This window comes from Mytilus galloprovincialis, chromosome 7, assembly GCF_965363235.1.
Source record: "Mytilus galloprovincialis chromosome 7, xbMytGall1.hap1.1, whole genome shotgun sequence".
In the NCBI taxonomy this organism is placed as follows: Eukaryota; Metazoa; Mollusca; class Bivalvia; order Mytilida; family Mytilidae; genus Mytilus; species Mytilus galloprovincialis.
This window is the reverse complement of record NC_134844.1, coordinates 56005464-56031836: the sequence shown is the minus strand read 5'-3', so window position 1 is coordinate 56031836 and position 26373 is coordinate 56005464. Positions and strand designations below refer to the sequence as shown.

Below are 26373 nucleotides of genomic sequence, written 5' to 3'. Positions count from 1 at the left end.
ATCACTGTTTGCAAGAAATGGGCTGTATAAAAAACATAATGGTCTTACAATAAGTGATGCTTTTATAACGGCAGTTAAATTGTTGGCCAAAAAATTGAGCACAACAAATAGACCAGAGTGATACAGTTTTTTTCTGATGTCCTCTACGAAATGGGTCAAATCTTCTTCAGTATCTGGTTTTAAAATGATGCACAAAATATCAATATTATGCTCTCTGATGAAAAGAATTATTTGTGTAACTATTGCAGTAAAGGGATTGTGGAAAAAAACAACAACATGTGAATAAGTCCACTACGTAACGGTCAACTACGAAACAAGTTTGGTAGAAAAGCATTTCGTAGGGAACACTACCACAATCATACATTCGTTTTTTATTCTTTTTTCAATTATATTCGTGCAAAAGAATTAATAATGATTAGTTTAATGTAATTTTTAATATATTTTTATAAAAAAAAAAGAATAGGGTTGATGTCAACTTCGAAACTTTTTGTTCACTACGAAACTATTTTTGTCAACTACGAAAATCAAAATGCCCACTATATATATATAAGTAACATGAGATGTAGGCTGTACCTTCATTATTATAAAACAAACTAAATGTCAACAGAAGAAATTAAAATGCCGTCAATAACTATAACATAAGATGTGCGTTTAGAACCAGTTCCGTATAGTGGACAAATGTCCACTACGACACAGTATATAAATTATAAAGAAAAATCATTTTGAAGCGTATTTAAGATCGCACTTTTCATTTAAAACAGGTCTATGATAGAGGTATTCAAAATAACTCTTGACATTTTTTTTTAGAAAAGTTGCTTTTTCCATTTTTTGGGGTCTGAAAATCACACTTTTATTGAAAAACGCCCAAAGTATTTGACCTTCAACATAACACATCGTGACAGTGTTCTTGCATGTTTATTTCTTATGAAACAATTTAACAAATAATTTCTGTACAATTGAAAGGGTTATTTAGAAATAACTTTTGATAAGTGCCGTCACTGTCTTTGTTTAAATATTGATTTTCTCCATTTTTATCATAAAAAAGGTTTTCTATTGTTCTTTTTGGCTGGATTTCCTACTGACAAAGCTTGATACGTATACTATTAACTTACTTGGAAACATTTTCATGAGTGCAGCACTAAACATGTAAACATAACCATTGAATGATTCTATTTATATTTTTGGGGGGGGGGGGGGGGGTTGAGATTGTAAAACCGTTGAGTGTATGAACTTACACTTCTATCGTAGGCTTGATAGAATATCCGTCTACTGAAATTAGTAAAAATTTGTTCGCACAAGATGATACTATTACTTAATATAGAATATTTGTACAGCGCCGATTGCAAGGACGATACATGTATGACATTCAAATTACTTTTAATCGTTAATCGTAAACTTATATCCGATAATTAAGGTTTACAAAATCCAGAAAAGCAAATTAATATTTTACAAAGTATAGAAAATTATTAATAAGCTCAATTTATGCACGTCGATATCATTGAAAAATTTGCCTTTGTCATTCATAAAAAAAAATTAGATGATGTTTACAACTGCATAAAATGTCAACTTTTGCTGCATTACGGTACCATATATATATTGTTTTAGATGTTAAGCTATGCTGACAATTCTAGTAACAGGAATGGACTATGGACGTTACAAATGTTACACATTTTTTCTAGTTTCTGTTCAGGTAGACTTTCCCCTGGACATTTTTCAAGGTAACAATTATTCTTGGTCAGTTCGTGTAGTCTTCGGTAAATAAAATATTGAACACCACTAGTACCTGAAAAATGCATTTTGAAAAATTGCGCTCTTGTGAAACCTAAACGTATTTGCACGAGATATACTTATAAGACTTATAACCTCCCTTTACTACAATGATAACGGAACTGGAAATGAGATTTTCAGCACGATACGGACATATATACTACAAAATGAGAAAGGTAAGCTTAGAATTATATAATATCATCAGTTTGCTGATTGGGGTTTGAAAGCAACTGATATATATGTATTAGCAACGATCACATGACCTTGACGACCTCACAATTCACATACTAGTATTATAAGTATATAAATAAACACAAAAGAATGCACTACCATTTAATCGAGCTCTTCATATGTGTGTAACATTTAAAAATATTACTGTAGTGCATTTATATTTTTTCTTTAATTTGAAACTATGTTAATATAGATTTTAATATCGTGTAATGCTAAATTATTATACAATTGCATTGGCATTACTTTATCGGATATTTGTTTTTTTTTTACCGTTTACAGAATGATTATTCAGGACATTTACTTATAACATAATAGGTGTGACTTTGTACTAAATCGATTATATAATCTAGGTAAATAAACAAAACAAAACTTGTGTATGATAATTTAAACATTATTAGGCCTCAATCTTGGACATGCGTATGTGAACATATATTTGTTACGCTTAATACCTATTCCCCTGGAATAAAACAAAGGGTAATTAAAGTTCTTGGGAACAACCATTCTGTACCTGTATATTACACAGTGCAGGATCCGATCGCAGGTATATGCGCACTAGAAGGAGAGCTGGTTGGTTAGTCCAACCGCTGGAGGGCAACCGTGAAACCCTCAACTGTCTTTGGCATGCAATATTCTCTTCCAGATGGTTCCACTGCACTCTCATTTTTGGGGAAAATGAATTCCTCCGAATGTCTGTTTTGTAGCCAATCAATTTGAATGATCTGCTATTACTGGTTTCTTGTCTTTCTACGATATTTGTGTATTGTGTTTGTTTTTAATTTCTTGCATGTAGTCATTTGAATCAATAGCCGGCAGCAACCCTTCAACCACTTTGTAGAACATAGTCAGCCTTCGATGTTTCCTTCGTTCTTGGTGAGGTGGTATTTTCAGCTTTGAAAGCATATTTGTGACGCACCCGGTTTCTCTGGTTATGTAATCATGCAGGATGAAACGTGTGCCTCTTTTCTGTATGCTTTCTAGCTATCTTTTCTATTTCCCTGATGGTGAATGGGTCCCAGATGACAGCACTGTATTCTAGTATGGAACTTACCATGGCTAAGTATGCAAGCTTTTTGAACTCTTGGGGGCACTTGCGTAATATCCTTCTCATGAAGCATAGTGAACAGCTTGCCTTGCTAATTGTTTTCCATATGTGGCTGGTCCATTTTCACTGGGGTAAGGCTGATGACCGTAACTGCATTCACGGTCATCCCAAGATGTCGGATAAAAAATTAGGTCAGTTTCTGTATTGTCTGTTAAAGTGTTTCTATATCATTTTCTTTACAAATCATACATTGAAATGATGTAAATTTATAAAAGAATCACTCGGAAATCACTAATTACTTCCGAGAAATGTGCATGAAACGGGAAATTCGATTTGAAAAAATCGTTCAGATGACCGTAAATCATAATCAAAATATTTTCAAGATGACCGTAACATAAAACAAGGATGACCGTGATTGGTAAAAAGATGACCGTAACTTGTAAAGGATGACCGTAATTTGTAAAGACTGACTGTAATTTATATAGGACGACCGTAACTTTTATAGGATGACCATTAATTCTAAGAAATATCCGTATTGTATTCAAAGCTTTTTTGTTGAGTTTGTCAATATCAATAGGGGCTCGGTTAGCGGATATAAATAAGTTTCATAATTTTTCTTTTAAACTATAATATAATTGGCCGTATTTTGGATTTATGACAATGATAGTAAATAATGAAATATTTATTGATAACGACGTTAAAATTTTAACACAAATTGACAGCGATACGACGAAAATTTAAAGAAACATGAATGTGTCCCTAGTACACGAATGCCTCATCTACACTATCATTTTCTATGTGTATTGAACTATGAAAATGGGATAAAACTGTAATTTGGCATTATAATTAAAAAGATCATACCATAGGGAAAATGTGTACTAAGTTTCAATTTTATTTAACTTGAAGCTGGACAAACGGACAAACAAACAGACGAACAGCCGAACGTACGCACAGACCAGAAAAACATAATGCCAATAAATGGAGCATTAAAAACATTACTATTTGGTAATCGAGTCTGTGTATGGTTCCAGAGGGCAGATTAAAATCTTAATTTGTCTTGATATATGCAGGCGGAAACACTTTTGAAATAGAACAAAAGAATCGAAGCTCTTTGTTTATCGAGAAAGCGATAAATGTTTACTGTAGTGTTTGATATAGTATCAAAATTTTAAAAACTTAATAGAAACAAATAAAACGACAATTTTCTTCTCAATTATGAAGTGTTTTACTTTAAAAACACCATTTGCATAAGTCTTCAATGTATCTATTACATAATATTGCAAAACAATAACATATCTAGTCGACGACATGGGTATCTATAAGTTGGATGTAGAAAATGCATAATCTCCGATTTTTTTTACCACGGACGGAGAACATATCAATCTTTTAGTTCAGAAATATTCGTGTCTGACCTTCCATTATGTGAATCAAGAAAAAATTCTCCAAAATAGGTAATGATTGTATCGAAAAGAGAAAATCGAGTGCACCTTTTTATGTTAGGGCATGTTTGGGGTGTATATTTTGTCTTTAAAACGTACAAAGCAAGAGTATTTGATATAGCATCTCGCTTCAGATTCTATCATTTTTATATATCAAAGCTACAGGTTGACTTTATAACGTAAAAAAATGACAGTACGAAAAGATGAAATATATGGGTCAAGTGAAATACCTATCTAATGAATCACAAAAACAGAGTAGGTATGTTCGAATTGCTATTTTTTTTCTAAAAGTACTTGACGACAGTCTTTTAATTTGGATGATGAAAATGGATATCTTCGAAAAAATATGATTTTCTTGTGTGTGATAACTAGGGTTTATAATCTTCAACCACTGAAAATGTTTAGTCTGCCCTTCCACGAAATATTTAATAAGAATTTTTTTAAATGCTTTAGAATTTTCGAAAATTCCACCTGACATCCAAACAGACAATATTTTTTAAGTTTAATCAATGCAGCTAGTAGACACATTTGTCTTTTAAAATATAACTGACATATAACGATCGATCGTAATGGTGCTATGTGGATAAATTTATCAGTTTTCAAGAGCAAAATTGGCAGAGAGTCATCCCTACAGTGACTTCCATTTCTACGATTGTGAGCATGAACTGGCGTAATAGGGAGATAATTTCGAAGAAGTAGAATCCTGACTATATGAATAACATTTCTGTATATATACAAATAACCAACAACGTTCCCCCTTGTGATACGCTATTCGTACAAGACTATTTTAAGGATCTACTTTGCTGGAACTCACCTTCACTAGTTTAGTCGTATGATATTTTCAAAATATTTCTGTTATTTTATTTGCACGACAAAATGGAAGACGATATAATATCAATTGATGTACATGCATTGGCATTTTTAAAAATGTGTATTTATTATATGTCATTAAAAGGAATCCCAGAAATAAAAAATAAAAATCTTTTGTCGAGCAGTTGCATGGAGGCTGTGCATCGCATTTTTTCATTATACTTGTAAAGTGTCATTTTATCGCGCTTTTGTAGCATGTTTTCCCTACCTGTTCATTTGCATGTATTTTTGCAAATTCATTTAAAAAAAAAACCTCTACTGTAAAAAAGATACATATGGTAATTTTTGCATTTGAAGCACGTCTTATTTTCTTCTACCTATAGGATAATACTCTCATATTAATATGTTTATACCAACACGATTAATCATTTGATACAAAAAAGGTAGTTATATAAACACGGATATTTCTTAGAATTGAGGGTCATCCTTTAAAAGTTACGGTCATCATTTACAAATTACGGTCATCTTAAAAGCAATTACGGTCACCCTTGTTATGAATCGCTGATTCTGTTACGGTCATCTCGATTGTGATTTACGGTCATCTGAGCGATTTTTTCAAATCGAATTTCCCGTTTCATGCACATTTCTCCGAAGTAATTAGTGATTTCCGAGTGATTCTTTTATAAATTTACATCGTTTCAATGTATGATTTGTAAAGAAAATGATATAGAAACACTTTAACAGACAATACAGAAACTGACCTAATTTTTCATCCGACATCTTGGGATGACCGTGAATGCAGTTACGGTCATCAGCTTTACCCCAGTGATTTTAGGTCGTCCGATATATTAAGACCTAGGCAAGGATTTGTTTTACATAATATTATTTCCACATTCCACAGATATTTACCTGGAACTAAAACGTCATATGGTTTCATAGTAATTGTTCCTTTAAAGAAAACGTGTCGTTTGATTTTTTACACCTTATTACCTCTTAATTAATGTTCATTTCACATGACATTTACCTGTACATGCAGTACACAATGGTACATTACAACAATTTGTGTTATATATTTAAACGATGGTTGTTAATCTTAACAAATTTTATAACTGCTTGCTCAACTGTGATTTACTTAACTAAAATGGTCCGTTATTCTGTACCAATGAAGAAAGTTTAGCTTATACATGTGTTATATTAAAATTGGCAATTCACAATTTTAATATAACACGTTATACTTTATAAAGTCTAGAATAAAGTTAGTCACCAATTTCAGATGAAAATGCTTGCACTTTTATTCTAGGAAATTTACTTCAATACATTTGTAGCAAGAACTAATTTTGGTTATTGTAGTATATATTTCTAGAACTTTGATCATATAATAAATATTTCTAGAACTTTAATTATCTAATAACCATGATAACTATTTCTGGAACTTTTATAATATTACAAATGTTCCTGGAACTTTTATAATATTACAAATGTTCCTGGAACTTTTATAATATAACAACTATTACTGGAACTTTTATAATATAACAAATATTCCTGGAACTTTTATAATACATGTATAACAAATATTCCAGGAGCTTTTATTATATAAAACATTTTTTTTTTATTGTCTATAATGTTTATTCTAAAGAACTTTAAGCATATATAAGTTTCATTCGCATCTTTCCTTATTTAATATTAGCATTGGATAAAATGTTATGAAACTTTTGTTTTATGCTAAAAGTTCCTTGAAACAAATTTTATGGTGGAACTTACATTCTGCCACAAATCGTGTTTAACAAATGTGTCAAATGACCCCGCCTGCCGACAAACATGGCCGACATGAGTAAAAATATAACATATGGGTAAAGTGCAAGTTTATTGATGGAGAAATCTGACTGATAAAATCATATGATAAGAATGATGAGGTCCTTGACATTGACATAAACACTGTCTGAGCAGACGACTTCTTTAAGGAGTTTTTGTCCTTAAACAACAAAATTTACCATATTTTCCCAGGTTTGCCTATTATCTTGAAAATTATAGCATACAGAGATAAACTTTATACATCAAATATGATTGATAAGATAAAATCTACACATAATTCAACATGTTGGAATTGTCTGACAACCTCTTATTGGAGTTTAACGCTATAATGACAATTTTTACTACTTTCTTTTTTGTTTTTGTCTTACACCTGAAAACTATAATATGTATATATATATATAGAAATTTAAACCAGTTAAAAGGATCAGCAAGACAAGATCTACAAATAGGACAAACCGATGGTTTTAATGGTCAAACAACTTATATGGCTTTTTGCTCTTCAATTATGATATTTTCATTTACCTTATAAAAAACCCCAACTATAAAAGGAAGAAACGTAGACAAGCAAACGTTATCAACAAGACAATATACTAATTAGAGTACTGTTCGAAAAGTGTCAGTTCTCTCCTTATTGAAGTTATTGCCTTTTAATGACGATTTTGATCCATTTTAAAAGAAATAGTGTTATGCCTCTTATTTTGAATTATTATTGATAGATATCCACTTTAACATGTTTAAATTGCAAAACTTACCAACAAGACAAGATCTACAAAGAAGTCGTTAGTTTACTCTTTGAATGCCACTAAATGACAATTTTTGTACCCCTTTTTGGGGGGTAAAAAAATTATTACAACGAAGACAGAGAGAAAATTTGACAAAACAAATGATCAGCAATTTAAGTTTAACAAAAAAGACATTTTTGTCGTAAATTCAAATTATAAGCCTGATACCTTTGATAACTATTCTAATAGAAACTATAGGCTCCAAGGAGCATGTGTTGCTCACCCGATGTTTTTGTTTACAATTAATGCATGAAATAATGCAACCGTTATACTTTTGCTTTTAGTTTTGTCCGCCAAGTTGTTGGTAGGCGCGGTCATCAGACACATTTTTTTTAAAACAAGATACCCTAACGATGATTGTGGACAAATGTGGTTAATTTGTCTCAGGAGTTTAAGCAGAATTTTTATTTGTAAAAGATTACAAAAATTTACGAAGAATTGTTAAAAATGATTTAAAAGGGTAATTACTCCTGAAGGGGTCAATTGACAATTTGGTCATGTTGTCTTATATGTAGTATGTTTGCTGAACATTATTGCTGTGTATAGTTTATCTCTATACTATAATAAGATTCAAGATAACTGAAAACCGCAGAATTTCCTTAAAATTACCAATTCAGGAGCACAATCCAAGAACGAATTGTCAGATTTATCTGAACATATCAGGGCAGATAGATCTTGACCTGATGAACTGTTTTACCCCATGTCAGATTTGCTGTAATAACATTAACGGTACCAATTTTCTGCACCAGACGCACAGTTCGACAAGCAATGTATTTTCAATGATGCTCGAGGCCAACAAATTTAAAAACCCAAATCTTAATAAAAGGAAGAAGAATTATAAACTACAAAAGAAAAACGTGTATATATCCAAATCCGGGCAAGGAATCAGAGCTTTGCATGAGGGAGATACATTCCTTTATTTGAAATAATATCAATTCTGTTTTGGTTTCAGAGATATCAGCCAAAATCTACATTTTACCCCTATGTTATATTTTTAGCCGTGGCGGCCATCTTGGTTGGTTGGCCGGGTATTGAACACATGTTCAAACTAGATAAGCTGATAATAATTGTGTCTATGTTTGGTTAAATTAAGTCCTGCAGTTTCAGAGGAGAGGATTTTTGTAAAAGTAAACGGACGACGGACGCCAAGTCATGAGAAAAACGCACTTGGCCCATTGGATATGTCAAAGAGACAACAACATGACCAAAGAGCAAAAATCATCCGTAGGCCACTAATGAGTCTTCAACACAGCGAGACAAAATGACTGCATTAAGTTTTGCAAAAAATATATTTTCATTCTGTAACCTGCAAGATCATTTATTTTCATCTAAAAATCAGAATGATTTCCATTAAAGAAATCACGATTAAGAAAACAACTGAAACTGAAAAAAACAACAAAATCATAAACATTAAACGATCAACGAAACAAAGATATTGTCATACTTGAACTGATATTATAGTCTACAATAATGGAGAGTGTTGGAGGCGATGTAGGCTCTTTAGTCTAGTTTATAAATTAGATTCTAAGCGTTCCTATTTGTTAATTAAACTTTTGACATAGCAGTAAATTAAAAAAAATATTTGGCGTTTACAATTATTCAACTAACCCGAATAATGTCAGTCGTTATATTCCGCTGATCTCCGTCTAATCTCCGATTGCTACATTAATAGCCTCGATAGGCTATAGGCCGCTAGAGGGCGCAGAATTATTCGAGTTATTATTCAACCAGAATCAATTGATTCTACGATAGCCGATTGATGTCAGGGTGGAGTTTTAGTTTTTAAGACGTTATAACGACATAGCTTACTCGTCATGTCGACTTAACTTACTCGTTATAATAACTGAGCTTACGTTTTAAACGACTTGACTAACTCTTATCTAAATCCTTATAACGAATTAGCTTAGTTGTTAAAACGAGTTTAATGAGCTAAGTCGTTATATTGAGTAAGCTAATGCGTTATAACGACTTTAAAAAACCTCCCACATGACACTTACCGGCTTCCGTACGATTCAATAATCTTTTCTTGTTAATACCGGGCGTTCGTCTGTAGGTCAGTCCGTTTGTCCGTCCGTACGTACGTACATGTATGTTCCTCCATCGTCAAATAACGTTAACTCAAATTCTAATATGACGACACTTACACTTATCGGACATAGAAATTACCTTGATTGTCATATTCACAATCGAAATAATTGATTCAGGCTATACTTTATTGTAGTTTTAACATGGGTAGGCATTATATTCATGTTATTTTAGCCATCACTATCGCTCGGGCAAAAATAATCACGAATATAATGCCTAACCATGTTCAAACTACAATAAAGTATAGCTTGCATTAATTATTTCTTAAATAACTTTAAACATTTGCATGAATCTTTGATGAACTGGTTTTATCTATTACCGTAAGCTCCAAATAGATTTGATATATTTTAAAGTTTTTCTTTTCCGAGTTACAGGGATCAATTTAAAAAAAAAGAACATTTTCCAGTTTTTGAAAAAAATAACTCAAACATACTTTGAGCAGTTTTCATTAAACTTTGATGAATTGTTCATATATCTATTGACTTGCAACTGTATACGGAACAGTATGGGATATACTCCTCCATGCAACAGCACCACAACACGAACAAAACAGAACATAACTGAAAAGATATATTTAGTCTTCAACAACTTGTCTATGAATTACAGCAAATTCTCAACCGCTCAAATGCCAAACAGAAGTGGTGAGACAGATACTACAGAAGATTGACAATTTACACAAAATTTCTAATCTTACAAGTTTGTTGCTTTTATGTGTAAATGTACTATATTTTTTTTTTATTTTGTTTTAGAAAATTGTGTGTTGAAGTTCATCAAGTTTGCATAATTTCCTTCATCGATGAAACTTGGAAGAGACTTCGTATTAATGCGTAGTGTAATGTCAGTATAATGGAGAGAAAAGACCGTAATACCTATATGACAAACTATGTCAGACTGTGTTTTGTTGCTCAATATGAAAACCGAAATCTTCTGGAAGAGCTGTTAAAAAATCAGATAAGTTTAGGCCATAAGCTTCAACTTAAACGTATACACAGTGTTTTTTTTAATTATGAAGAAGCTGTATTTATACGTGAATGTATTGAACAAAACTGTTTTGAGAAATTAGATCTGCGCTTACTATACTTGCTGATTAGAAATTTACAATTAGTTCAGCCGCCATCAAGAAGGTTGTCTTCCAACTCATATCCGAAAGTTCTTACAATCGAGGATGGCGTTGAACTGATATACCAAAAGTATAATTTAATTTTGCATTCTGGTAAAACTTCCTTCACCAATGAAGAAGTTAGGGAACTATTTTCAATATTTAATGATATAGCAATAACATTTGATCATTTCTGTATGAACAATACAGGCAATAAAAGTGTCACGAGATATATTGAAACATGTTGTGTCGATTACAAGATGCGCTCGAGGTACAGAAATCATTTGCATGTACTGGAAATGAATTTAAAAGAAACAAAAGGTTAGTAAACTGGAAGCTTAACAAAATAAAAAGTCTATGATCCGGGCCATCTGGCCACCACATGGGTTTAAAGTAGTCTGTAAACGTTTTTTCCATTCAACCAAACACGAAAAAAGGAGAAAAAAACGAAGAATAAGTTAAGTTTTACAAGAATGAAACACAAACTTCAAGGTCAAAATTTTGTCTTTAAAAAGACAGTGAGGTTCAATAACTGATTGGCTTGTAAATGGAAAGAAGAGTGCAGATGTTAAAAAACTGAGACATTTAAAATATTTTTTTATTTACTATAACAGTTTCCGGTAACTATTTTAAACTCGTGAAATGTTTGATCTGTATCTATCTATATATATATATATATAACTGGTTTTTTTCCATAGTAAAATTTTGTTACATTTAGCCTCTATCTAAAACTTTGCAAGATACGAAAAGATTATATTGATACCAGTATTTAATGTCTAAGAGCAAAAAATACGAAAGGTTGAACCATTTATTCAAATTGACACCTTTATTTTGTTTACCTTTATGTTTTAAACACCTACACTAATCTTTATTTTATTATAATTACATTACATGCATGTTTCATTATATAATAGGTTATTCTGATTCGCTAGCTGCAATCTCGCGTTATTCCTTAATCAACTTCATTTCAAAATGAATTGTAATATTCGTGTTGACACGTGCTTCTACAATAAAGTGCACAGTTAAACAAAAGAAAAAAAATGATAGCAATCGTGTTTTCATGATCTTAGCTAAAAATGTAATTATAAATATTGAATGCTTCTTTTTGTAAATTCATTTGAGTGTAAAATCGATGACCGTATTTTGTATGAAACGCGGAAGCGCTTTATTTTTAAAATGTGCGCACGGTCAACGCTTTTACAACCCTATGAAATTACTAAAAAAAAGCATTAAATATTTATTATTACATTTTTTTCGCTAAGATCATGAAAACGCGATTGCTATCATTTTTTCTTTCTTAAATATTTCCCAATTTGTAGGACCAAGATATTATCCACGTATGTATGGACGAGAAGAGTTTCAGTTACCGCCCGAAATTACGAACTACATGAGAGTTATATATGCGATTCAAGTCGGACTTACTGATGAAGTCCGTAAATGTATGGCTTCACGGCTACCGCCTGAATACTTGTGTAGGGAAATAATGACATCGCAATTTTTTGATGAACTACCATTGACTATTAAAAATATCATAGGACAATGCCGTCATCATGGATACAAGCATTTCAGTTTATATTTGATAAGATTGCTCATGATAAATAAATTTATCAGTTTTGAAACTTTTGATATAAAATGGATTCTGACAGAACGCGATAAAATTATATATAGAGGAAATGCAGGTTTGACAGATACAGAAATGGGAAAAATTTTCTCAGTTCTTATACAAATAGCAAAAGATTTGGAACTTGAGATGAAAGCACCACTTGACAGTATCGTGGCCAAGTTAGAATACTATAAAACGTGTTGTATGGACGAACGAACATTCGAATGGTTTAAAGAAGGCCTTACATATATAGCAGCGAAGGAACAAGAATTCGGAACCTTTAGAAATAACCCAGGTATGAATATTTTGTCAATGGGAACTGTTAGCAAAAGCCAGTATGAGCAATGTGACTTTAGTTTATTGCTCGTAGATAAGTATCTGGATCAGTATTTGTATGCAAATAATTGTCAGTTATACGGAATTCCTAAAAAGCAAGTTCGTTGAACAAACAGTTAACATTTCCCAATATTTGTGACACAGCTTTCTAATTCGGGAACACTGAGCGCAAACATGTAAAAAAAGAGTGCATGATTTGTATTTACCATATATCATGATAACTTATTTTGTTGGCACTTGCAATCGCAATGTTGGGCCAGTTTTGATGACAGGAAGTGTATTTTTCTACAGCAGTTCAGTTAACTAGTGCAACAGAATAAATTGTTTAATTTGAACATTAAATTTGTACTAGATTAAATTGTTAATTGTGTAAGGTATTAGTCAAAGTTTTATAAGTACAGAGTCCTTCTAACTCATCACTCGTCTATCTGTGACAATTGGTTTTAGAAGTATGAAGAAACCGGAAGAAATACTTCACCCAAAACAAAAAAATGGAAATTGACCATAGTGAACAAAGCGGATTCATCTCTTTTGTCCGTTAATTTTGCATAGAGCCACAAGTTTGAAACCGAAATATCTAAATCCATAACCGGAAAATTACCGTATTGATACTGATATAAGCTATATTTAAAAGTAAAAATTCTTCAATAGAACTAAATACGTATAGGTCAATATACGGTCTACAACATGTAGCATTGGCTCATACCTACCAGCTATCTATAAGGGGCCTAAACAAATTACTAGTGTAAAACAATTCCAACTGGAAAACCAAAGGTCTAATTTATATACAGATTGTTTTATCTTTTAAAGTAAAATTATAATAAAAATAATGGTAAGTGTTATTCTAGTTTTCTGTTAAAAAGATTTTATGTCAAGGACTATTATTGTTCAGTTACTATAGTTAAAAGGTATGTGGTGTTCAGTCACGAGTGTTAAATTCGATTCAGTGCAAAAGTTCGCATTTCCTTCTTTAGTTGATAAAACTATGAACATGCAAATCCTATAGAAGGCAAGTATATTTAAGGAAGTACAATAGTGTCTTAAATACAAATGCGCCATTAGAACAGCTAAATTGTAGAAATCCAAATCGTTAAATATTAGATCTGAGGATAAATTGAAACATTCTAGAGTTCTTTGTTATCATTAAATAATCATTAACCTCTTCCTGTAACAAAATATTCAACAAAATAAAACCATAAGACAACTCCATATAATAGCTTTCGGTTACGCTATTAATATTCCCGTCTACCATTAAGTATACCATGTGTATTATTATTTCACTTTATTAAAAAAAAATCTCACTTTTTAATAGAATCTATCCCGCGATATTGGTATCTTCCACCTGGGCATGACCTAGAACATCTGCAAATTCCCGAATCAAGATACACACTGATTGGCTATGCTTTCGAAGATACCTTATCAACAATTCTTCGAGAATTACTTTATCAAATTGTCCCACCTGTAGTTATTTTCAACTGGATTGTTTTGTCGGACCATTCAGTTAGATATTTTAATGCAACAGAATATCTCAAGTTTCTCGAAAGTCAGGAGAATGGGTACACAGATTTTGACACAATGCTTCTATCATCTGCTTTGCTCCAGCTTCAGAAAAAAGAAATAGATGCAAAAGTTTTAGAAGCAATAAAGAAAACTAAACAGGAACTCCAATGCAGAAGAAACAAGGAACTGACTGATACAGAAACGATGTACTATTTCAATGTTTTTAAAGATGTAGCAAGAATGCTTGATAGAATTCTAACAAGCACAAGACAGAAATGTGTTCCATTGGTTGAACAACTAGAAAACCTGTTAACTGAGGCTGATCAGCTAAAACATTTATTTGCCAGTCTGTTGAAAAAGAAAAGTCAGAAACCAGTCTGGATGGAGAAAGGTAGATTTGGAAAAAGTAAGTTGTAACAGTCATTATAAAGTGACATTTATTTTGTAGTTGATAATCAATCCCTTTGATTGCTACCAGCTTTATCTCGAAAATAACAAAATCAACAAGATATGTCGTTACGACAATTTGCAGTATCTCATTGAGACGTTTGCATTGTTTTGCAAAAGAATGAAATTCTCATGCAAGCAATTTTTCACTCTTATCATTTATATTTCTTATTTGCAAGTTATACAAAACTTCAAAAGCTTTATTAATGTAATTTTTGTTGTTGCTGTAAATTGCCCACATATGAGTTTGTAAAGTTTTTGAAAGTGATATCTGATGAAAGTGATATCTGTTTTTTTTCCTAAATTTTATTGCGACAGTATGTCGTTTTGTAGTAATTATTATTATTAATATAAATGCAGCCTCGTATAAGCATCAATATTAATCGCTGAATTGAACAAGTAAACTTGGCAATAGTTTTAATATATGACGCAATATAGACGCAAACCATGGTGTGTCACATGGTTAAGAAATAATTACACGACTCTTTCAGCTCCTTCGTTATTGGACTCAAGAGAATTTTATGAACTATTGGAACATGGCTTTTACGATTCCTACGAAAATCGTGTTTATCTTGGAGGTCCTTGTAATGCAGGGAAGACAAGTCTGGCATGTGTTTTAACTGGAGACGAAGTACCAGATAAATGGATATCAACAAATGGGTTACAGATATACTTTGGGCAAAATGGTATTCATCTAAAAGACAAGAAAATGATTCAAATACGAAAAGGTTGATACAAATTATTGAAGATAAGAATTAATGATTTGCAAATTTTAGTATCTTATGGTACACATATCCGTTTATTGGACATGTACCTTATGTTGGTGGACGAAGTATAACTTGCTCTAAATATATGTTGCAGTGAATTTGTGAAATCTTTGATTTTGTAAAATCACTAACAGCAGCATTGATTTTGTACATCCCTATTTTTAAATATAAGACGTGTCCTGAACCAATCCAAAGAACCATGCAGAGGCTTAAAAAAGAGGGACGAAAGATACGAAAGGGACAGTCAAACTCATAAATCTGAATGTTTGATCGATTGAATATCGTCATAGATTTAAATGATTATAATCACATGTTAAAATACAGTCAGGAGTCTACTTCGTCAAAATTATCTCCCCATTACGCCAGTTCATTTTCACAATCGTAGAAATGGAAGCCATTGTAGGGATGACGCGCTACCAATATTGCTCTTGGAAACCGATAAATTTATCCACATTGCACCATTACGATCCTTATATGTCAGTTGTATTTTAAAAGGCAAATGTATCAACTAGATAATGAGCATCAGTTAATAATCTTGTCTGCATTGATTCAACTGAAAACTATTGTCTGATCGGTTGTCAGGTGGAATTTTCGAAAATTCATAAACATTTAAAAAAATTCTAATTAAATATTTCGTGGAAGGGCAGACTAGATTTTTTTAGTGTATGAAGACTATAAACCATAGTAATCACACACAAAAAATTGGAATTTTTCGAAGATATGCATTTTCATCATCCAACTTGAAAGACTGTCGTCAAGTACTTTCAGTAAAAAAAATAGCTACTCGAACACACCTTCTCTGTTTTTATGACTCATTAGATAGGTATTTCACTTGACCCATATATTTCATCTTTTAGTACTGTGATTTTTTTGTGTTATAAAGTCAACCTGTAGCTTTAATATATAAAAATGATAAAATCTGAAGCGAGACGATGTATGAAATATTCTTATTTTGTACGATATCAAGACAAAATACTCAACTCAAACACGCCCTAACATAAAAAGGTGACCTCGATTTTCTCTTTTCGATACAATTGTTACCCATTTTTTGGAATTTTTTCTTCAGTCACATAATGGAAGGGCAGACACGAAAATTACTGAACTAATAGATTGATATGTTTTCCGTCCGTGGTAATTTTTTCATAAAAATCGGAGGTTATGCATTTTCTTCATCCAACTTGAAAGATACCCATGTCGTCGACTTGATATCTAATTGTTCTGCTTAACTGTGTACTAGATAAATTGAAAACTTATGCAAATGGTGTTTTTAAAATAAAACACCTCGTAATGTAGAAGAAAATTGCAATTTTGTTTGTTTCTATTAACTTTTTAAAATTTTGTCACTATAGTAATCAATACAGTAAACATTTATCGCCTTCTCTAACAAAGAGCTTCGATTCTTTTGTTCTATTTCAACCTGGTTTCCGACTGAATATAGAAACAAATCACGGGAAAATATTCCCCTATGCTTCATATCTAAATACTATCCCATGGTTAAACAACTAGGCAAAACCATACGAAAGCACTGGCACATTATTGAAAAAGACGAAACTGCTAAACAGCTTTTTCAGAGACCATCCATTATAGCCTACAAAAAGCAAAATAGCTTGAAGGACATGCTTACATCATCAAAACTCAGATAATTCATTAAATAAAACAAAGTTAATACTGTAAACCATACTTTGAAAATCTAGGAATACGCCAGGTGTCGTGCCCCAGTAATATTATTCAGTATCCAATGTATACAATCATTAAAACTAGACTTACAAAAATACGGGTTAGGGGTACCTGATAAGGAATGCCTTGGCCTAAAGCCTAAACCGAAACACCAGGTGTATCAAATAATAATAGACTAGACATGTGATTATAATCATTTAAATCTATGACGAGATTCAATTGCAATTTCGAGGTACTGTTAAATTTTAGTTTTCCTGCAACCATCTCGATGATGGTGGTTGACAACATTTTTTAAACAGTATTGTGCGTTTTATATTTGACAAAATAAAGTCGAGAGTTTTGTTTTATGTATTTTTTAATTTACGTTGGATGTTGATACATTTGTGTACATGAAAGAGACCTGGAACTGATTTTTTTTATTATGAAACAGAAGAGTTTTCGTTGATAACATTAATAATTTGCTATGAATTTTAAATAGTTCTATAAAACACATATCCATTCCTTCCCGTGTTCAACAACTTGAAATAAGGATTCTCACATATTCAAATACAATAGTTTTAGATGTGTGATCAGCGTCACTTATGGGTTTTTTGTAGACGAACCGCGTGTCTGGCGCAAATATCAAATTCCAATCATGGTGCTATGATGAGTTTAATTTATTATTTGATTTTGTCAATACAGAAAAAGAGTGTATCACGCACATTATATGAATTATATTAGAATACAAGTTATAAACTTTCCCTAGTTCAGTATTCGGTTTGAAAATGTGTATGCAATCGCTCGATGTGAGTAAATGCTCTTGCATAACTATTGAGTTTGGTTTAAAAGATAGTTATGGATCTGGAATTTGTTTTTGGTCCAATGGCCGTTCATTACATTATCTAAAAGTGAACATCAACATGTTGTTAATGATTTGAATTAAATGTGTTATCACTCTAATATGATTGTGCAGTTACACCAATTGCATTCGTCTTATCCGTTCCTATCGTCAGCACGTTCGTCAGTCAAAGATATCATCACACATTTTCTCCGAATCAAAATGTCTGCAGTGATGAGTATAGTTTGTGATAATTTTTCACGCCTTTCACAAATCAACTATCTATTTGCCAATGCTTTGAATTAATTCAATATCGAATAAACAAAACAAATCATACTTTGTCCAAGTACTGCTGTACAGAATGACATTATTATTAGTCGGCATTCGTATCAGCGGTGAGTTGTAATATATGAGCACTTATCAAATATGACTGACACCTTGGTTCTGTTTAATTTGTTTTTTTTAAACACTTAAGAACTCTGAGCTTAAGAATTATGAATTATTGTTTTTAAAGTTCCGCTATTTTATTATTTTATACATTTACTTTTTATTTGTTTATTAAAGGTATGCTGTGCCACACAGTTCATGGGAAAGTAATAGCTGCGATGACAAACATACAAAAAGAAGAGGTAGCATCCAATAAAGTTGAAAAGAAAGAAATGGGTAATAATAGAATAAATAATCGAAGAATTTGAATAGAGAAAAATATCAACAAGTGACCGAAAAACACATTAATTAACGAATGTGAGTAGCTCATGAGTTGATTAACAGTGTTGTTTGGTTACGAGGTGAATATTTTTCAATAATTGAATTCTTTGATTAGTTATTTTTTTTTTACATTGACAAACAACTTTTTTTTCCTGACTGTTCTGTAAGCATCACATACATGACATTCATTTCAGTCATTCTTGTAATTTAACAAAAAAAATTATTTCATATCTTTCAAATTATTAATTTGAGACATTTTTTTGTTAAAACGTTGGATATTGGGTTAAGGTTTATGTACCCTTCTGTAGCCATTTTTGTACGAACTTTTCAAACTTCAATTGTATCAAAACTACAGATATAATGAATAATAGAGATAGGCCATTTGGTACATATTCCAAGGGACAACTTGATGCAAAACATTATTTTTTACTGTTCCATTGCATTTAATAGAAAAAGAGGACTTTGTGGCAAATAAATCAAGATTTTTATAGAAAATCCACAGCCTTTATCCTTGTACTCTCATATTTGGCAATTTGATGACTGATAGATATAGGATTATTGCATGCAGTGCTAGCATTGATTTCCTTAAAATAAGTTTATAAATGTAGTTATTGGTTAAGACAAGTATAAATATGGCCAAAATCAAGTACACCTTTTAGGGTGCGCTCGACTTTAGTGACTCAGCACGAGGTGTTTTGGAATTTACAGGTTACTTAGAACTTTTTGTAAAAAATAAACACTAGCACATCATAGAAAATCAAGTGAGTAATTTATGTTTCAAATTTCATAACAAAAATCTCTGTATTAAAGGCTGTGGATTTTCTATAAAAATCTTGATTTATTTGCCACAAAGTCCTCTTTTTCTATCAAATGCAATGAAACAGTAAAAAATAATGCTTTGCATCAAGTTTCCCCTTGGAACATGTACTAAATGGCCTATCCCTATTACTTATTATATCTTTAGTTTTGATAAAATTAGAGTTTGAAAAATTCGTACAAAAATGGCTACAGAAGGGTTTTAATAAACCTTAAAGAAAATACTGTTATCATACATTATTTAATCCTTGTTTTTTATTTCCATTCCTATTCTAGTTGATTTTGAAGTTGGACAATCCTTTGCATTACCTGAATTTGAAGACGCTGTCCCGATTGACGAATGGTTCCATTTGAAACAAACGTTAACAGACGAAATGGAAATTGACGAAGCTTTAGGAAATGACTTAGATAAAGACATAACACAACAAATGAAGTATGGAAGTATATATATGAAATCAAACTTTGACATTCAAGATTTGTTTCAGTTTGATAGTACACCTGAACTGATAAGAACACCAACATTAAATAGAAATGATGGAAATACTGCAGAAAAAGAAAAGAAAACAGAAAACTCATATCCTGAGTATTTGAAAGAGCTTACCTCTAAAGCATCAGCTTTATCAAATACGTCAAATGTGCTTCAAGAAGAGGACTTACGAAAAAGTATACTGGATGAAATAAGACGTGGAGAATATAATCTAGAGATTGCACCATCGGACTTGGTAGATTTTGGCGGACAGAAAGCTTTTGACATGACACATCAGCTATTCATTTTGCAAGAAGGTACTGTTCTGCTGCTATTTGATGGAAGTAAAGATCTGGATGAACCATTGCCGGAATACCCTGGAAAAAATATTTCTTCAGCAGGTAATTTGTATAACCAATATATCAATATAAATAGAAAAAAAACCTGTGGTATAATAGACAATGAAACAGCTAGCCACAATATAACAAATAAAGTCGACGTTAAGATCTGCACGATACCGTACGGCAGATAATATTAACAAGACATCCAATACCGCATAACATGCAAACCCTAGGGAATTACTTCACCAGCAGTGGCATCGACCAAAATGAATAAATTATCATAGAAACCAGGATACATTTTTTTTTAATTTGTGCCAGACGTGCGTTCCGTCTACGAAAGACTCATAAATGACGCTGTAATAAAAAAAATACTCTTAAAAATTGTACCAAAACACATTTGATTAATACGTTTTTCTTTGTGAATTGCCGATCAATTTTTAATCGAGGGTGATTGCTCGTGATTTTAGTTTAAAAGACTAAAAACTGTTTACAGACAAAACATGATTAAAATATTAACAGAGAATTAATCAACAACAATTATAATTCGCAACTATGAAGAATTTATTTTACCGACCTTCTCTACTATTACTCGTTTCATCAAACGTATATTGTCTAATCTGCCAAAAATATGCCTACTTCTACCCCGACTTGTCTTACAAGTTAACTGTTACAATAAATGGTACATACATGTATTGTTGAAATCCTTATATTTGCCTGAAGTTATGAAATAGTACAGGTCCCATTAGTAGAGCAGGAACTACCTACCCTTCTTTAGCCCTTGAGATCAAACTCGATTTTTGGTGGATTTAGTGTAGCTCAGTTTTTATTTTTCTATATTGGGTTTTTGAGTACTATCAGTTTTGAGTTTTTCCCATGGTGTTTTTTTGTGTGTTCTTGTGTCTCTGTTTATTCCGGTAAACGAAGAAGGTCACTTTTATTTTTCTTTTAAAATCGAGCCAATGAATAAGCTGATTCAATTTCCTTATCAATTGGCAAATAATGTTGCATTGTTAACCGTTTAAAATATAGCCAATGACCTTGTAACTTGTCTGACACGAATATAAGCGTGTTACAAAGCTTAACCATTGGAAAAAAATTCCACGCTAGCTTCTGTTAGTAGGGAGTTCATTCAGCCCTTTATTTTCAAATGATAAGCACTTTTTATTTTTATTTCAATGTGTAAATATGTAGTCAACCAATACCTTGTTTAACTTTATGTTTGGTTTTTACTTTTTCGAGTTATGGTCTTAAAAAACTAAATGTTGTGAGTTGATGAGTACGAACATCTGGCTAAATAGCTACATTTTGTGTATTTACTTATAAGGTAAGCTGGACCAAAGGCAACCGTAATCGAAATTATATTTATATGCTACATGTTATCTTTTCAGAGGAAGGCATCAGCTTTAAAAAAAATCATGTTAAAACCGACTGTAACAAATTGATATGTAAAAATGTAGAAGTGCAAATGTAGAATGATCTTAAGGAACTATTGGCCATGTTCACGACAACCCTGTAATGGTTTGTTATGTTTGCTAAGCCACTAGCCCATATATAAAATTTTAAAAGTTTATTTTTCAGACATTCTACTGCACTGGGTTAATTCAGTCTCCACATACTGTACAGAAGATAGTGGAATTCAGAGGATTCAGTTCGTAGCTACTCATAGAGATAGATATAAGGTATAATACGTCTTAACAAGCAACTTCAAAATGAAGAATAACACTCTGTTAAATGAACTATAATTATACGCACACTACACAATCGTTGAAGTCATTCAAAACAAGGTCAATACGCTATTTATAAGAATAAATTATCACAGATAATTGAATAGCACCGCATAAATGGCATTCACGTATGTATGTATGTAGTTCGAGATTTTGCCATTTGAGATGCACCCCTTGATTGACCGCAAGGGTACAGCGGATCCATGTACACTCCCTAAGGATTAATGGAGATGTGTCCTGTACAATATTATCCAAACCACCAGAAGAATCCCAACCCAACACCGCCCAAGGGAGCGTGTAGGACACCGGGAAGTCTGTTATTATGGTGGAGGAAGCCGAAGTACTCGGAGAGAACCACTGGGCTTCTCGGCTGGAACAGACAACCCGAAAAGATTTCAAAAGATTGATCTCCAGGTCAAGATGGGAACATCTTTGACCCACCGAGGATCCCAAAGTATCCAATCTAGTTTTAACACCGGTCTGGATACCAGAGATATGTGTGGGGGGCTCGGGGGGGGGGGCACTTCAAATTTTTTTTGGTAGGGGTGAGCAGCTGAGATATCAAGTACCACACCCTTTTCATATATTTTGTTTATCAAAAATATATAACTTGTCATATATCAATTAACAAAAAAAAAAAAAAAAAAACCTATTGATATATTTGGATATTTAAAAAAAACCAAAACAACTTTTTCAAAAGACAATTAAAAATGTTTGGTGAGATAAGTGTCGTAACGACTCAAGAGAGAAACACTTTCACTGAGTTTAATATTAATGAAAAACTGATCAAACGTTACAGTGTTTCCCTCTCATAGATGACACTATGGAATTTCTTTAAATAATTGTTACCATGTTTCATGTAAACAAATCTTTGAATGTTAATTAGGTGCAAATGTCAAAATGGTGAGATTTATAGCACTTATAACTAGCATCACTGGAAATACCACATCAGAATAAATAGAGTTTAATTGGTTTGACAAATACAGCTGATGCATTTACGACTTTGGTTTCACCCCATCACAAGACAAGGACATCTGATTAGTTTCAGACACTTGTGATATAATCAAGCAAGTAGAAATATCAACCTATCGATATATTTAATCTGAATTTCTCACCCTTTTCACATATCATGGAGCATGAAAAATCGACCTATTCCAGCGGCTCATCCCTACCACTCATCATATAGTAAGTTTTTTGGGGTGTTTGATACTTATGGTAATGACTTGTTTTCGTTTTAGTATGATGCAGAAGTCATATATCTTTAGTAAACTTGATATTAATAATACTATCGAAAGTAAAAGGTCTGTGTTTATATCTTAATCTTTTCATCGATATTAAAACAAATGGACAAATTCAAATTAGTATTCTTATGAATGTGGTGATTTAAACGTTCAATTTCTCAACAGTTACATACCATCTACTCCATCTTGTGTGGCGTTTACCTACCTTAGTTTTTACGTTATTCTGGTGCATGTTCACACTGAACGGACGTCATTAACATCGACGCACTATTTATGTATAAACTGCTCCATCAGTGTTATAATGAATATTGAAAAACATACTTAATTAGTTTTTTTCTTACACTCCCAGAGCAGCTGAGATAACACTTGATATAGTGGGTTAGTTTTAGCTTTTTTGTTGTGATTTGTGAACCTTTTTGTCTTTTCGTCGTCTACTGTTGTTTGTTATGGCGTTTGTAGTTTCTATTGATTTGAATATCCGCTACCTTCCCGTCTGTTTGTATGTGTATGTTTGTCATAATTAAGTGAATTTATATTCTGATTGAAAAGGTACAGTCATAAAATTCATTATCCTATCGATTTACACACACAGATCAGCGGAAAGCCTATAATTCATTGAATATCGGTTGTTGCTGTGAATCATATTTGTTTTTTTCGTATATTATAAAGAGTATATATAAGATTGGTGATTTTCTAGTTAAATTTGTTTCATTTTGCCATGTTGCTGCTTTTGGTAATTTTCAATGTGGTATGAGGTTTGCTCTTTGTTGAAGGCCATACAAATACCTATAGTTACTAACATTTACATCATTTGGATGATAAGCCTAATTGAAACTATACCACATTTTCTTATTTTTATACATCTATTTGTCCAGTAATTGTTTGAGATCTCCATTTATGCAACGACCCATCGATAAAAAGCTACCAAAAATAACATGCAATGAGAATAAGATAGAGACAAAGCACTTTAGTCTAAATAATGATGTGTCACAGAAGACATGAAGTTATCAATGCAAGCAAATAACATTTATTTGGGTGATATTATATCAAGCAGTACTTCGAGGAGAATTTGTTTCAATTGATTTACAATACTTTTTACCATAAAATTCACGCTTACCGCTTATGTCTTCATATAAGTCAACAATCTCAAGTAAACAAAATAAAAATTATTGATAAATTTATACAGTAACGATTATTTTTTACAGACTAATTATGAGATTAGACGGACAGAGCTTGTGGCACAACTTACAAAAACTTTCAAAGAACACGTAAACAAATCTCACCTTTTTTTAGACAATTTGTTTTTCATTGATGCCAGAAAAAAAGATGACAACGAAATAGATAAACTAAAAGACAAGCTCGTTCAAATAGCCTTTTCGCAGAATTCTTGGGGAATGAAGATGCCATTGATATGGGTTCCCTTGGAAAAACAAATTATTGATTTAAAACTTCGAGGCACCAGTATTCTTAGAATGGAGGAGATTCAGAAACTGAACAGATTAAATGAAGACTTAATGATGGATGATGAGAAGCTGAATTTTTTCTTGCGTACACAGCATGCAATTGGAAAATTGATCTTCTTTGATCAAGATGAATTGTCACAATTCATTATCATAGAGCCTAGTGTCCTTGTAAATGCCTTACGATCTTTCGTTACTGATGAGATGTTTTTTCCTGCATATGATACGGAATATTACAACATTCTCAAAAACTTGCAAGAAGATGGAATGCTGAAGAAGAATGACTTGATGAAGTTATGGAACCAAGACGAGTTCCAAGCTATTTTCAAGAACCAAGAATTTAAGGACTTTCTTGTGAAGATACTTCTTCACTTGGATGTTCTTGTTGAACCGAAGCTAGTTAATCAAGAAGTTAATGTCCCCCCAGAATACTATATCATCCCATGTATGATTCAGACTAGACTTAACAATGACTATGCCGAGAAATATTTGAATATAAACAAAAGTATATGCATGGCATATGATTTCAAAATACAACTGGTTCCACCATGCGTTTTATTTCGACTGATTGCCGCTGCTCTCGGAATATGGCCACTTAAAGTGTATCAAGGAAGAAAGATGATTTTCCAAGATATTGCCACTTTCGTATTTGACGAAATAAATGAGTTTTCAATCATTATGCAAGGAAGAAAAATTATTATTTATTTCACAAATTTAAATTCTATACGAAATATTCAGTCGCCCAATGTTGCAAGTGTCCAGGAATGTTTAACAATTGCAATGTTATCGATCTCCGAGTTTTATCAACTTAATTCGCGAAGAATTATTGATGCTTTGAACAGATCAATATTTGAAAAACAATTTGAACTTGAATATGGTGCAGCCTGTAAAACACCTTGCTTTGTGAAGAAGTTCGAAGAACTTAGGCTGTCAAAAGATGGTATGTGGGAATGTCAACATGGTCAGTTTCATGAGGTTGATTACCTACGGTATTGGGATTCAAAGCAGGCACGTTATTTTGTAGAGTAAATAACAAAATATAATTTTGGTCGCTATATAGTGATTAGTTATCAAAGGTACCAGGATTATAATTTGATACCCCAGACGCGCGTTTCGTCTACATAAGACTCATCAGTGACGCTCAGAACAAAATAGTTATAAAGCCAAAAAAGTACAAAGTTGAAGAGCGTTGAGGACCCATAATTAAAAAAAAAATTGACCTAAATATGGCTAAGGTAGTCAATGCCTGGGATAAGAAAATCCTTAGTTTTTCGAAAAATTCATAGGTTTGTTAACAGGAAATTTATACAAATGACCATATGATGGATATTCCTGTCAACACCGAAGTCTTGACTACTAAATATGTATTATATTTACTCCGAAATTATATAAGATAATGCTAT

The 26373-nt window shown here is 32.1% G+C and overlaps 2 protein-coding genes across 2 annotated transcripts; both read left to right on the top strand.

Annotated features, from left to right (window-relative positions):
- The first annotated feature begins 1884 nt into the window (after positions 1-1884).
- On the top strand, positions 1885-13289 carry LOC143081790 (uncharacterized). The gene is made up of 3 exons (XM_076257488.1): positions 1885-1943; positions 10718-11388; positions 12387-13289. Exons 2-3 carry the CDS (start codon positions 10815-10817, stop codon positions 13112-13114), a joined length of 1302 nt encoding a protein of 433 aa, XP_076113603.1. The 5' UTR covers positions 1885-1943; positions 10718-10814; the 3' UTR covers positions 13115-13289.
- Positions 13290-14334: 1045 nt separating this feature from the next.
- On the top strand, positions 14335-25999 carry LOC143084227 (uncharacterized). Its single transcript, XM_076260635.1, has 6 exons — positions 14335-14912; positions 15445-15681; positions 18779-18877; positions 20027-20605; positions 22124-22224; positions 24716-25999. Exons 1-6 carry the CDS (start codon positions 14582-14584, stop codon positions 25997-25999), a joined length of 2631 nt encoding a protein of 876 aa, XP_076116750.1. The 5' UTR covers positions 14335-14581.
- Positions 26000-26373: the final 374 nt, after the last annotated feature.

Coding starts and splice junctions, on each gene's coding strand:
- LOC143081790 (XM_076257488.1), top strand. CDS start 10,815: ATGGAGAGAAAAGACCGTAATACCTATATGACAAACTATGTCAGACTG. Junction 11,389..12,386: donor GAATTTAAAAGAAACAAAAG/GTTAGTAAACTG, acceptor CCCAATTTGTAG/GACCAAGATATTATCCACGT.
- LOC143084227 (XM_076260635.1), top strand. CDS start 14,582: ATGCTTCTATCATCTGCTTTGCTCCAGCTTCAGAAAAAAGAAATAGAT. Junction 14,913..15,444: donor GAAAGGTAGATTTGGAAAAA/GTAAGTTGTAAC, acceptor CGACTCTTTCAG/CTCCTTCGTTATTGGACTCA. Junction 15,682..18,778: donor AATGATTCAAATACGAAAAG/GTTGATACAAAT, acceptor TGTTTATTAAAG/GTATGCTGTGCCACACAGTT.